The sequence below is a fragment of the Thermobia domestica genome, chromosome 2 (genome assembly GCF_964235325.1).
Source record: "Thermobia domestica chromosome 2, izTheDome1.hap1.1, whole genome shotgun sequence".
Lineage (NCBI taxonomy): Eukaryota > Metazoa > Arthropoda > Insecta > Zygentoma > Lepismatidae > Thermobia > Thermobia domestica.
The window spans coordinates 150618882-150633729 of record NC_137455.1 but is presented as its reverse complement, the minus strand read 5'-3'; the positions used below and the strand labels follow the sequence as shown (position 1 = coordinate 150633729).

The 14848-nt window shown below is 35.2% G+C and overlaps 1 protein-coding gene across 4 annotated transcripts in view; it reads right to left on the bottom strand.

The window, feature by feature from the left end:
• LOC145676293 (regulator of G-protein signaling 9-binding protein-like) overlaps positions 1-14848 on the bottom strand; it is a 320813-nt gene that overhangs the window by 110241 nt on the left and 195724 nt on the right. For 3 of the 4 annotated variants that reach the window (XM_081747166.1, XM_081747165.1, XM_081747164.1), the window contains exon 2: positions 9002-9156. The exons of the other annotated variant lie outside the window; for it this stretch is intronic. In XM_081747166.1, coding sequence (XP_081603292.1) covers positions 9002-9133 — 132 coding nt within the window. In that variant the 5' untranslated portion in view covers positions 9134-9156. The remainder of the gene's footprint in view (positions 1-9001; positions 9157-14848) is intronic. 4 annotated transcript variants of the gene reach the window in all.

The following is a 14848-nucleotide window of genomic DNA, read 5'->3' as shown; positions in this document are numbered from 1 at the left end:
TGTGAAATATATTATTATTATTATTATTATTATTAATAATAATAATAATAATAATAATAATAATCTCGTCCACGCTTAAAATATGCTGGTATCATAAAAAAATACCCACATACAATGGAATATATATGTAAAGTATTTACAAAATTCAGCTTAAGAGCATTTAATAATTTAAAATCTGAAAAATATTTTTGAATTTATGGAATATCCGGTACAGATATTTTGGCAATTTCAGTTGATAACATAATGTCAGAAGGGTCTTCAGATTAAAATAGCCTTGTTTCTTGTTGATGGCAAGTGTCAGGAATTGTCGCTAAACCATGATTACATGTAGAATAAATCTACAGTTGAAATATATTAAGTTCTTTCTAATTTTCTGTAAACTTACGGAAATGAGTTTTCCGACTAAATTTCCTTTTATTTTTCGTCATAATTGTCTGATTGTGAACGAAATCAAGTCTCATATAGTTTTATACGAAATGTCATGCTAGAAGTTGGCGTGCAATTATTACTTTCGCAGCAGTATAATTGAGTATCTAGAGTATATATTATAGTACTCAAGATTACAGATCATATGAAAATATGTTTGAACAATTAGACTCGCCCACTGTGATTTGCCGCAAATTAAAAAATGCACAACTATGGACAAATGACAACGAAACAGTAGAACAGGGATCAATCTAGTATTGCCTATCAGTACAAGAACATATTCTTTCTAATATTAGAATTTAAACAAAGAATGTGCTTATAATTTATATAATGAAACCGCGATTTACTCATAAAATTAAGAAATAACTAGTTTTAATGCACTTACATTTCGTTAGTTACTGTCATTGGAATTTGAAAAAAAAAATGAAATGAAATCTTTCAGTTTTACGTCCCACAGTTATGCCGGTTAGGCTAAAGGAGACGGTGATGATGAGAAATGAATGTAATAGTGGAATGAATAAAGTGGGAGGAAACGGGAGAACCACGAGAAAACCCACACACACGGTGTTTGTCCACCACAAACTCCATTTGGCGGGAGCTGGGATCGAGTCGGGAACCCCAGGCACCAGAGAATGCTGTACCACTGAGCCACCACGGTTCAATATTGGAATTTATTATTTATAGTTGACGAAGATATATCTATGAAATGTATAGAATATAAAATAAAATGAAAAAACATGAGTCTTCTAGAAAACTCAACTCCCGAAAAATTCCAAAAAAGTACTTCTCATAGTTTGTGAAATCCTCCTTCGTTTGTTACTTTGTCAATCCTTTGTTATTAAAGCAAAAATTACGGTATGCATTTCTACAAGCATAAGTGAAAATATCCCATTTTCATTTCAACGAGTGCGTATGGAGAAAAGTGCAAAAGATGGGTCTTGTATCAGAACACGTGAATGATGAAGAGGTTATGTTATTAGAATGTGTGCTGCTTTGGTATACTTGCCTATAGAGAAAGTCGATGACGGCTGGCTATATATTCAAGAAGATACACCGTCTAACGATAAATTGCAGCGATTGTATGATTATTTTGAAGACCAGTAGTTGGGGGACTGAACTTTCACTCCAGAGATTTGGAATTGCAATAAGAAGACACAAAACGAAGAACACACTCGAAGGCTGGCACAATAGACTGCGTTATGCTGCTAGTAGAGCACGTCCAAGCGTCTCAGAGTTGGTCAGAGTTCTCGAGCAAGAACCTCGACGCAATGACTTTCTTCTTTCATGATTAAGATTAATAATGCTAATGCGTTAATTATGCTTTGCTTGGAAACAACATTATATGACCTGTATATGATATTAAAAGTGACTTTGTTTAAAATTTAATAGTTGATTGCTATAGAGGTTGTAGCATTGTACCTGTTTCAGCTTAGTATTTTATTTTTACGGTACGTATACATGGTCATTCTACCAAGTCACTCCTGCAGCTAGCGATGAGCCATTGGTTTGGTATGAGTGTGAATTTCCTGCAGTGATCTTAAAGGAGACGCTTGTACACTTTACATTAAACAAAATTGCGACAGCAAACGCCGTGCAGCTAGGCAACCCAATTTGCACCTTCTTATCCCATAATCGTGTCTGATAGAGACCAGCTTCTTTCTCTCTCTCTGTTGGGTTTTATATATTTTAGTAATTTTAATTTAAGTTAGCTTTTATTAGAACGTAAAATTTGGTAACACTGAAAAGAAAAAAGGGAGTGTGTGAGTTCGATGGCGGTGTGCAAGGCTATGAAAGCGGACTTGTGGTGGCACTGAACCATTGTTTTTATGTAAAATGAAAGCTAATGTGTAACATCATTTTAAATACAGTCCACATTTTTTATATAATGACTTCTGTCATTTAGAACCTAAAACCAAACCGAATCTTGGTCCTCCGGGCCGAATCGTGGGTAGATGTGGTGTAGTGAAGAATGAACTCGTCCAGCCTTTGTTTGCGGAATGGCGGGAGAGTAACTATTTCTAATAACTGTGATTGTTTTAGTGACTGTGGTGTAGTTTGATTTTTTGTAGCGGTGAACATAAATACGTTGGTGTTTGTGTAAAATTAAGTGTCACCATGGAGAAGTTACGTGCGACGAAAGCAGTAATAAAACGCGGAATTACAAGGTTAAAGAACAAGGTTTGTGATACGTCATTAAGCCAAGTAGCCACTCAGTACCATATTGACAAAGCAAAAGAACTTACTGCTAAATGTAAAGAATTGTTTGTAGAATTTGCAGTTATAGCTAAAGAAGAAGAACTTGCAGCTATGGAAAATGAGATCAGTGAAATGGAGGAAACTTTGGTATAGTAAAACGTTACTAGAGCGAAAGGCTAGTTCGCAATAGCATTCTCAAAATAATTCAGGTAGTTCACTCCCCCATTCTGAAGTGCGGTTACCGAAGTTGGACTTGCCCAAATTCAATGGTGTATTAAGAGAATGGACAACATTTCGAGATTTATTCCTAGCAGCAGTGCACAAAAGCACTAATTTAAATAACGCCCAAAAACTACAGTATTTAAAATCATCTGTAGGTGGTGAGGCTAGCATAATAATTCAAGGAATTAGCATTTCAGATGAAAACTATACCAATGCTTGGGACGTTTTAGTTCAACGTTATGACAACAAACGTATGCTAGTAAATAACGCAATTGGACGGCTGCTGAATCAAGAAAGGGTGGATAAAGAATCCAGTGTGCAATTACGGAAGTTACTCGATACAACAAATGAATGTGTGCGTGCTTTAAAGGTTTTAAAAATTTCAGTTGAAGCTTGGGACGCTATATTAGCCTATATTGTGGTGGACAAGCTGGATTCCAAGGCAAGAGAATCGTGGGAATTGTCATTGGAAGAACCGGAAATGGCAACCTTCACTGAACTCTCAAATCAACCCCGGAAAAGATCCGGAACATTATTAGCGCACGAAGCAGCTTCGTCTATCCTCTCTCCCAAAGTGAAAGGCATTACAACAGGAAAACAGCAGTTTTATCAGAAAAAATCTCCCAGTTCGTTTCATACTGAATCTGTGTTTAAGTGTTTTTTTTTCTGTGGTAATAAACATGAGTTGGAAGTGTGTGATAAATTTGTAAAGTTAGAGCCAACAGAGTGCCATAGTTTTGTTAGAAAAAAGGCCTGTGTTTTGTTTGCTTCAGTGATTAGCACAAGATAGGGGTCTGTGGTAGCAGGTCAAAGTGCAGAGTGTGCAATAATAAACACGATGAGTTATTGCACTTTGAGAAGAAGAAAGGAGCACAGGGACAAAAACACAAATGAAGTGAGATCCTATTACATGCATAAAAATCATCCCGCATAAGTGTTGCTTTCAACTGCGTTGGTAAAAGTAAAAAATAAAAACGGTGGCTTTCAAACATATCGTGCTTTAATAGATTCAGCCAGTGAATGTAGCTTCATAACTAAAAATTGTTGTCAACAGTTAGGATTACAAAAAATGCAGTGTTGATATTTCTGGCATAACTAACACACGTGTCTCACGAGCCCATTCAGTTGTTAATCTTGAGATTCAGTCTCGAGCAAGTGAATCAGCTCATGTGTTTAGTACTAGTGCTATTGTAATACAAAGAATGAGTGGAAATTTGTCTAAGATTTCATTGGCAAACGTGAACCAATGGTGACACACAAAAGGTTTATTTTTAGTTGATCCTAATTTCCACGTAAGTAAACAAGTTGATATTCTGTTGGGTGCGGATATATTTCCTTTGTTAATTAGAAGTGACAAAAAAGGAGGAAAAGGTCAGCCTATCGCAATTGAAACAAAATTAGGGTATGTTGTGTGTGGAAAGTTACGTTCAGAATGCAATTATGACAAGAAAGTAAGGTGTCATTTTGTATCTAATAATCTAGATCATTGTTTAAAGAGATTTTATAAAATTGAAATTGTTCCTTCTTGTTAACATTTAACGGAAGATGAGAAAGCGTGCGAGTTGCAATTTGATAACACACATTATCAAAATGCAGAAGGTAGATATGTAGTAAAAGTGCCATTTGCAGAGAATAAAGATCAATTAGGCACTTCAAAGGAAATAGCTGTTAATCGTTTGTTGTCAAATGAAAAAAGGTTCATAAAAAATGACGTTACAAAAGAAATATACGTAATTTATGCATGAATATTTAGAATTAGGTCATATGGAACTTATAGATAATTCTGAGAGTCCAGATCCTGCCACAATTTGTTATCTGCCGCATCATGCTGTGTTTAAGGATAATAAAATCAGAATTGTTTTTTATGCTAGCACTAAGACCAGTACAGGCATATCATTAAATGATACATTGTTAGTAGGTCCAAAGTTACAAGGAAATATAATTCCATTACTCATTAGATTTCGGGGTCACCATTTAGCATTAAGTGCAGATATTGTAAAAATGTATAGACAAATTCGTGTTGACGATAATGACGTTGATTTCCAACGTATTGTCTGGCGTAGTTCTACCAAAAAAAAAGAATATAGATTGTTGACTGTTACATATGGTACAGCATGTGCGCCATATCTAGCTACAAAATGTTTACAGCAATTGGCGAAAGATGAAGGCTATAAATATCCGCTTGCTTCAAATGTAGTATTACGAGATTTCTTTGTAGATGATGTTCTGTCTGAAGCTGACAATGTTGCACAAGCCATAGAGCTAAAAGAGTAAATAATTAAATTGTTAAAAGAAGGTGACTTCGAGCTAAGCAAATGAGCTTCTAATAGTAAGGAAGTACTTGATGCAACGTCAAGAGAAAGCGATGAAAGAAAAGTTTCTTTAACATTTGAAAGTGATGCAGTAAAGGTGCTGAAAATTCAGTGGTGTCCCAGTTCTAATTGTTTTTCATTTTGTGTAGTTAAGCCTAAGTGTAAGGATATATTAACAAAACGGGTGTTATTGTCAAATATGGCTCAATTGTACGATCCTCTGGAATGGTTGTCTCCCATTACCATAAGGGCTAAAAATTCTTTTGCAAGAATTATGGATATTAAAGCTAGATTGGGATAATGAATTACTGACAAATGTAAGATTATTGTGGGAGCAATATTGTTCTGAGCTTCCATTAATTGGGTCAATTAAAATCAAACATTGCTTGATGAAGCCAAATGCAGTAAAACTACAATTGATCGGATTTTCTGACGCAAGTGAAAAAGCGTACGCGGCAGTAGTGTATTTACGTTCTGTGTATTCAAATGGTCATGTACAATGCAATCATATAGCAAGTGAAACAAAAGTAGCGCCATGCAAGAAAATTACTTTACCTAGATTAGAACTTTGTGGTGCATTATTGTTAACTAGATTGATTAATGTAGTAAAAAGTCATGCTTGTTCCCGGTGAATGATGTATTAGCTGTTACAGACTCCACAATATTGTCATGGCTGTCATCTCCTCCTAGCAGGTGGCAAACCTTCGTAGCCAATCGAGTAGCAAAAATTCAGGAATCTCTTCCTATAAATAAGTGATCTCACATCAACTCTCAATTAAATAGTGCAGATATTGCTTCCCGAGGGCTTGCAGTAAAACATCTAATAAATAATAAATTTTGGTAGCATGGCCCCGAATTTCTGAAAAACAAAACTGCAAAACACAGGTGTTTCATCCTGATGCTATCAATGAACAGAAAAAACAGGTAGTAGCTATGCATTCGGTAATATGTACGGAAATAATAGAAAGATTTTCATCACTTTCTAGGTTCCTAGAAAAGTAGCTTGGTGTCTAAGGTTTATTCACAATTGTAAATCGTCAAGTAAGTTAAAGGAAACTTTGAGTACTGATGAATTAAGTCAGGCGCCTTGATTGCCTTAGTAAAAATAGTGCAAGCCTCACGTTTTCAAACAAAAATTAAAAATTTAAAAAACAAATAATAACTCACCAATAAAAGTAAATTATTGAATTTAAATCCTTTCTTAAATAAAGAAAAAGTTCTACGTGTAAAAGGTAAACTACGTAAAGCTCAAATTTCAGAAGATCAAAAATTTCCAATGGTATTTCCCAATAAACATCATTTTATTGAGTTGTAGGTACAGAATGAACATTTACAAACATTGCATGGAGGTGCAGAGCTGGTGTTAGCCAATTTGCGTCAAAAATTTTGGATTTTACGTGGCAGAAATGTTGTAAAACGTATAATAAAAGATTGTGTAAGATTTAAAAAAACACAACTACACAATTGATGGGTAATTTGCCGTTGGCTATAGTTACTCCTAGTAAGGTTCTTACTTATTGAGGAATGAATTATGCTGGGCCCAAGTAAGTTAAATCTAGTAAGCTTAGAGGCCAGCGAGCTTACAAATGTTATATTGTACTCTTTATCTGTTTGACTACTAAGGCCATACATCTTAAGCTTGTAAATGATACTAGTACTAACACATTTCTTCCTGCTTTACGAAGATTTGTATCGCGTAGAGAAAAACCATTGTATGTATATACTAGCTGCGGTAGCAATTTTGTCGGTGCCAACGTAAAGTTAAAAAGAATATTGAAATTTTGTTAGATATACAACATAAGGAAAGACTATCAGAATTTGTTAGTAGTCAAGGTATTGAATGGCATTTCAATCCTCCTGCAGCTAATCATTTTGGTGAACTCTGGGAAGCAGGTGTAAAATCAGTAAAATATCACTTAAAACGTATTGTTGGTAGTGTAAAGTTAACATTCAAGGAATTGTATACGGTGTTAACTCAAATTAAGGCAAGTTTAAACTCTAGGGCTTTAACTCCATTGTGTAGTGACCCTAATGATTTGCATGTATTGACACCAGGTCAGTTTTTGGTTGTGCAGGCATTATTAGCTGTACCCAGTGAAAATTGTACAGTAGGTAAAATAAGTTTAAATCTAGGTGAAAACTTGTTCAAAGTTTGGTTCAAACATTCTGGAAACGGTGGCAATTGGAATATTTGTCAAGGTTACAGCAGAGGCCTAAATGGTTGTTACAAAAAACATTTAAAGGTTAGTAGCTTGGTTTTGCTGAAGGATGGTCATTTGCCACTACAGCAATGGAAACTAGGTAGGATCACAAAGGTTCATATGGGTACAGATGGATTGGTGAGTGTGGTAACTGTACGCACTGCACAAGGAGAATATAAGAGGCCTATTGTAAAAGTATCGATCTTGCCTTTTGAACAATTGAATGAATCGTAAATTGTATTGTAATTATTATATGTAAGTATATGTTTAAGTGAAGACTTCAAGGGCGAGGGGTTGTTGGGTTTTATATATTTTAGTAACTTTAAGTTAGCCATTATTAGAACATAAGATCTGGTAACACTGAAAAGAAAAAGAGGAGTGTGTGGGTTCGATGGCGGTGTGCAAGGCCATGAAAGCGGACATGTGGTGGCACTGAACCATTTTTTGTGTAAAATTAAAGCTAATGTGTAACATGATTTTAAATACAGTCCACATTTTTTACATAATGACTTCTGTCATTTAAAACCTAAAACCAAACCGAATCACTATCCCATACTAAAATCAGCGAGCAACATGGGCGCAATTCAATTTCAAAATATACATGTATTTGTATCGATAAAATGAAAGAATAAAAGTGAGACGAAACAAGATTCATAAGTTGATCGAGGGAGAAACTTAAATACATACACAATAAAAATTGAAATCGATGGATGTTTCTTAGACAGGTACAGAAGTGAGACAAAAAAGAAAAAGTATAAGAAAAGGAAGCACAGATAAAATATGCAATTTAAACGTAGTAGAAAAAGAACCTAACATTGTACAGTTCCGTTTCCATAGTTACAACAGCACTATAAAAGTAACGTTTGGATTGTATATTTTTTCAGAGCTATTCGAATATGTAGAGGATACTTGAATAATTCATGAAGTAAATATTTGCCAACATTAAACGCTGTCAATTATTATTCGTAATTCGTGACTTTTTTGCAACATTACGCATCGTAATTTATCGCCAAGTATGCCATTTGTTCATCTTGATATGCTTCATCGATTGATATGCTTCTCATCATCTTTGGATAACATTACAGTTAGACGGAAATTAAAGTTTTAGAGTTAGTCACAATTTTGGACTACTATCTCATTAACCATAATATCTACTATCGTCTTGTTAATGTTATAACGAAAAGCTTGATGAAAGCGTACTTCGATATTCATTTCATCTTAATGTGTAATGTGGCTATCGCATATGAATTTTGAGGATTAGTATCTCACGATTTTCTTGAAATATACGCATTAGGATTTATATCCATTCATATTATTTTGTTTACTTCAACGAGAGTTATCGGTTGACGTATGCCTCAACTTGTACATAAATAATATTGTAGCATTTTAAAAGAACTAAAAATTAATTTAATTTCGATCAAATATTACGACGTAATAAATTTTCTCAGAATCTGATTAATAAATTCGGCATAGTAAAATTATCAATACTTCCATTGTGTTTCAAATGTTCCTAACATTTATTTTAAACTGTACTTGACAGACGTCTGGAAGACAACTTTCCTATATTTATTTCTATTAATATTTACAATATTTACGAGATTTAAAAAATGTAAAAAAATACATCGAAGTTTTAAGAGAATTTACCTTCAAACATTCCGCTCGTACAGAGTATTCGGACATCTCACTGGAAGTGCAGCGCTCCCTGTACTTGCAGTACGGCAGCCAGAGTACGGCGCCGGTGTCCGTCACGTGACCCGAACTCCCGCGTTGCCACATCTTCCGGCCGATAAAGTTGCGGCCTAGGAAATAAAAAGTAATCACAGCTACAAATAGTAATTATACAATTATGAATAAGATGTTGTATTAACATAAAATTATTTTTTTACGAATTTCAATTGAACTGTCTCAACGAATAATTTTTATAAGCTCGTTTACATTTACTCTGAAATGAAAGTCCCAAACAGGACAAAACAGTTTGTGTTTCTCTAATAGAATGAAACGTGCGTTGTATCTGCATACTGTATATTTACAGTAGATAATGAAACACATATATAAATAAATAATTAGTAGAAACCTGTTGCATTATTCGTTCATTGGATCTGAATATTCCAATTAAATCAGCAGCTTACACTTTAAACTAGTATTCACATTTAGTATTTAGCAAAATATACGAGTTTCAGGAAACAATTTTTATGTGCATTGTATAGCACTTTGAAGTTATTAGTCAATGAATCTAGCGCTGTTCCTTATCTCGGTGTTAAAATTTCAATCGTGTCTCAAGAAATATAAGGAAACATTAAATGAAGATTCATTTCAAAATATCCCGATATACGTTTTAAGTGAGGCTGTCATTTTGTGTATTGTGTATACTTACAGTCAGTGTTGCCAAAGCGGTGATACATCTTTAAACGAGAGATCAAATAACTTCAATTTTGGAAGAAAATTCGCTGGAAATTATTCGTAAAAACCCTTGTTTATATCCATGGTTTTAAACTCTCAGATATAAGTTATCTGACAGACTATTATATTTCCAGAAAGGCCAAGATCTACTACTACTACTACACATAAGTTGTTCTAGTCATCCTTTTGTCTACAGATTACAACCGATCGTTGAGTTCTGGTATCTCTTCCATTTGTTTTCTATACTTTTGTCAATACAATTAATTCTATCAAATATTTACATTATATATATTTTTTAAATATGCACTAATGTTACATCATGTGACTTTTTAAAATACGCCCTACGGTTAAAAGTCCAGAAAGGAAAACGAACAAATAAGTAATAATATCCCACTTCATTTTAGCTCGCGTTTCTGCAGCTAGTAACTATTGGTAATGGTTACTTCCTTGTGCATTCCAACGAAAGCACGGTAAACTAAAGAACACTGAAGATTGAAATTATCCTCGTTTATAAGGCAAGGGGTAATAGAAAACGAAGACGGATTGGAGAAAGGTTTTCATATGAAGTTGCCCAACTCGTTGTCACTTGCGTTGATTAAAGAAAAACAAAAGCAAAATCAAACAGAAAGAAAAGAAAACATTTACATCATCAACGCTTCATTACAGAACGGCTTGCTAATAGAAGTATAAGCAAGTTTGAAATAAAAGATCTACATGGTCATGTAGTCACTGATCATTAACGCATCCGTAGGATCTGAGAGGAATACATAAAGGATCAATGTGACCAGAAGAACCGTTCAAGAGAAACTGCGACAGAAACAAAAGAAAAGGTGGATGAAGAAGAAATTATATTGAAAAGTGAAGTAATACAAGCTATGAAATACATCCTAAGGAGAAATGAAATGAATATAATGAAAATACTGTTTCACTTATCAACCTTAGTACAGAGTGACCAAAGGATTTTCTAGATGTTACAATGGTTGCATTATCTAAAGAAATGCAAGCAATAAAATGCAGTGATCAGAGAACCATTAGCGTTACTTCCCATACTGGAAAGATTATTGCATTCATGCTGAATAGACAACTGGAAAGGAAGATAGAATATATGTTGGAGGAAAATCAATTTGCATTCCGAAAAGGAATAGGCGGCAGAGATGCTATTGGGTTGATGAGAATTATTTCAGAATGATTTAGTGAAATAAGGGAGTTGTGCTTCATCAACTGGTAAGACACTTTCGATAAGTCAATTAGATCAAAACTTCTGAATGTATTGAAAGAACTCAAGGTCATTCGCAACCTATACACAAGATAAATAATGTAGTTGCGCTTGCATCAAGGAGAAACTAATAACGTACAAGTTGGAAGAGAGTCAGACACGGATATACATCGTGTAGTAATGTCATCCCAATTATTCATTGTTTACAGTGAATGCTTAATAAAAGAAACATTATTGGAAGTTGGAGATTTCAACGTTGGAGAACAGATCATTAACAAGGGCAGATATGCAGATGACACGGTTATTACAGCTAGAACGAAGGACTACAAGAGATTATGAATAAAATACTTAATGCTGGGATATAGTGTGGAATGGAAATCAACAACGAAAACCCGAAAGTGATCATAATATCTCTTTAAAAAGTACTCTTACGGATCAGAGTAGAACAACAAGAGCCTAAAAGGACCGATCAGCTCAAATATCTGGAAAGTCTCTTGATAAGAGATGCTTACATATTTCAATTGGTACATAACAAGTAGAAACGATTTATAAACAAGAACAGTAAATCGTACCAAAATTGCCCCAAAGGTCATTAATTGTCTATCTACAGAACCTGTCCTAATTTACCTGATACCCTTGAAGGCAAACGTTCAAGTTTGTTTGAGACTAGTCGAGGTTGAAACACAAAAAGAAAATGAGCTGTCTGGGCAACTTTTCAACCTAGCTTGAACTGAAACAAGAAAATCGTGCGAATTTGCCTATTGTCCATGCTATCTTTGTATTACTGAAAAAAGTGAAAAGTATTTTAAAACAAAACCAAAGCAACGAACAGATAGAGCAAAAAACGCGCTTTAAACTTATATATATAGGCACAATATTATAACGACACTTAAGTTGAACATACATCATTGAAAATAGAAGTAACAAAAACCGTAAGAACTTTCTTTATAACTCGATACACTGAATATTCTAAATTTGATTGAGATATCATTTTTAACATTATGGACAATGTTGTCAATTCATCGTCAATAGGGCTAGATAGAGAAATAACGAGAAGGGAAAGAGGAGTCCGCAACCCGGCAACGCTACACTAGATATCACATATCATTAGCTACTGTTTATGTCTCTTCTCCTCCGGAAAGAGTTGTAGTAAACAATATTAGGTACAAAGAGAAGAAAGAAGGGTTGGTTAAGATGTAATATATGATAACACTGTACTCTGAATGGAAATTTAGAAGTTCTTGTGGAAGGAAAACTACAGAATGTAAGAAATTATTGCAATTGATGAATTGTTAGGTCAAAAACTAAGAGGTTGAAATGGAACCGCGAAGCATAGAAGCATCTTAATTTCTGGCAGAAGAACATACTGAGGACCATGATGATGATTGTGCTTTCTTAGACATGTAGTTACGTTTCATCTAATGCTTTGCACTCCCAGAAATGTTACCCAAATGAATACAACTTGAATTTAATTGAATATACAAGATTAATCAGTAGGTCCGTACCCCATCATGACAAACATTTATCAATAAAACGTTCAAAAATTAACGCATTTTGCATTTAATTTAAATCACTAATCAAACCAACAGTTAAGAAACAAAATGTAAATTTTCAAAGATTTATGTTGATTTGAATATGCTAACTAAAGAAAAAGAAAACATGACTTTCTCGTGGTTTTGGTGACCTTATTTTGATCAGAATCTTTTTTCCTTTTCCTTTTCCTTTTTTCTTTATTTTCTTTTTTTTTTTTGCCATAATCCTATTTCCATTATTTCAAGTTCACATTGTTTGTAATGTAAAGAATTTATGGTAATTGGCTTTCTAACTTTGTGTATCCTGAGGACGAATTTATGGAAATTGTAGAACAGTGTGTTTTCATAAATGGAAATGCAGGAGTAATTTCACATTCAAAGAACTGCCAACTTCTTGATTAAGCTACCGACTGAGAAATATCACAACCTTCACATACAAATGACAGAAATTTCTCGGCACTTGATTTCCACAATGTGACTTCACTACATTAAGGTAGAGATTCAACGAATTTGAATTGCATGTAAAGAGAGAGAGAGAGAGAGAGAGAGAGAGAAATAGATAGAAAGAGAAAGAGATAATCTGCGTATTGTCTCTGATATATTAAACCTGTTTTAATAACATCACAATTTGGAATCTATTCCAACAAAATATTTTATATTGTATATGGAGTTTTCATATCTTTGTTCACTCAGAAAATGGGTACAACTTTTAATAAGCTGAATTAGAAAACAAAATATTGGAGAGAAGAGAAAATTCTTTTCAATGTTGAATTTGATTGTACCTACAAAACAGACTGTTTTCTATAAACGGGCACACTGGGCATATACCTAGTGCAACATGCGACATCCGTCCAAGATAAAAAGTGTGAAAAACGAGGATTGTTAAAAGATAATTAAAACTATAAAGGTAACCAAGAAAGTTCTACCGCTTTTTCACCCACCACTTTCGAACATCAATATGTCACCTTAGACGTACCTAGAAGATCAAAAATAGTCTCCATCAGCATCGACGACCTTCTGCCAATGTTCTGAAAGACAAACGATACCATCGTGGTAGAACTTGGAGGGCCATGAAGCGAAGAAGGTATCAAGTGCATTTTAAACTTCTACTAGGGATTTGAACTGGCGTCTACTCTAGGAAATGGAACAGATGATAATCGGACGGTGTCTGGGAAGTATGGTGGATGGAATGGTGTTTTCCATCCAAGGCGTAGAATCGTGTGCCGGATCAATTTAGCCAAGTGCAGCATAGCGTTGTCCTATAACAGGAGGACCCCTTTGAGGAGCCTGGACTCAAAAGTAGTGGCTCCAGAATTTTGAGTTTTTCTTGAACACGGCTCAACTGCTGACAGTACACAGTTGCATTGATGCTCTGATCAGTTGGTAGCAGTCCCGATGCACGATGCCGCGAGCAGTCCACCAAACACACTGGCGGACCTTTTTCTGGTGCAGTTTCGGCTGTTTTGGAACCGGTTCATGTGAGACTAACCAGTGATGACGGCGCCATGGAGCGTTGTACAGAACCCACTTATCACACAGCAACACCCTGTCCAGAAAAGGCTCCTTCCTCAGACGAGATAGGAAAGAAACACAAGTGTCTGCTCGCGTTGCCTTCTGGCCCGGAGTCAAATCATGTGGGAATGATCGATTCAACTTATAGTGCTTCCTAAGTCGATGAAAGTGCTGCCGAATCGTTTTTCCACTCACACTGAATTGTAGTCCTTGTTCTTCATATGTGTGGCCACTGTTCGTCTCAATTGCATTTTGTACATGTGTTGGTTTTCCGGCACGTGGTGCTTCTTCGAGTGTTTCGTCACCGTCCTTAAACTTGTTAAACCACCGCTGTAGTGTCCAGGTAGTCACGACACCCTCACTAAAGGCTTGGCGTATCTTCCGCCCCACTCTAGTGGTGTTTGACCCCAGTCAGAACTCGTACAGCATACACACCCTTATGACGCTCTGTGAAGGTTCCATGTTCACTCTATCCTTAAGTAAGTTCACGGTGCAACTGAACTGCCTTAACTAGATAGTACGTTGGATATACCCACACCAACAAATAACCTTCGCCTTATCTGCATTGAGGGCCAATTGAACACAGACCTCCACAAAAAGCGACAGAACTTTCTTCGTTGCCTTCATAGAATAAATATGATAAATACGAAAAATGCAAGATACGTTCTTTATTGTGACTTCTTATTTTTCCTGTATTGTTCTTTAAACGTACTCTTTATCAGCAGCGAAATGGAGGGGTCGTGGCTCTACCCAAATCCAGAGTACGTGCTACTTGACCTCCCTCTAAATTTGCACTTTGAGGCTCCTTCTTGTTGTCAAATGTAAAGCAGG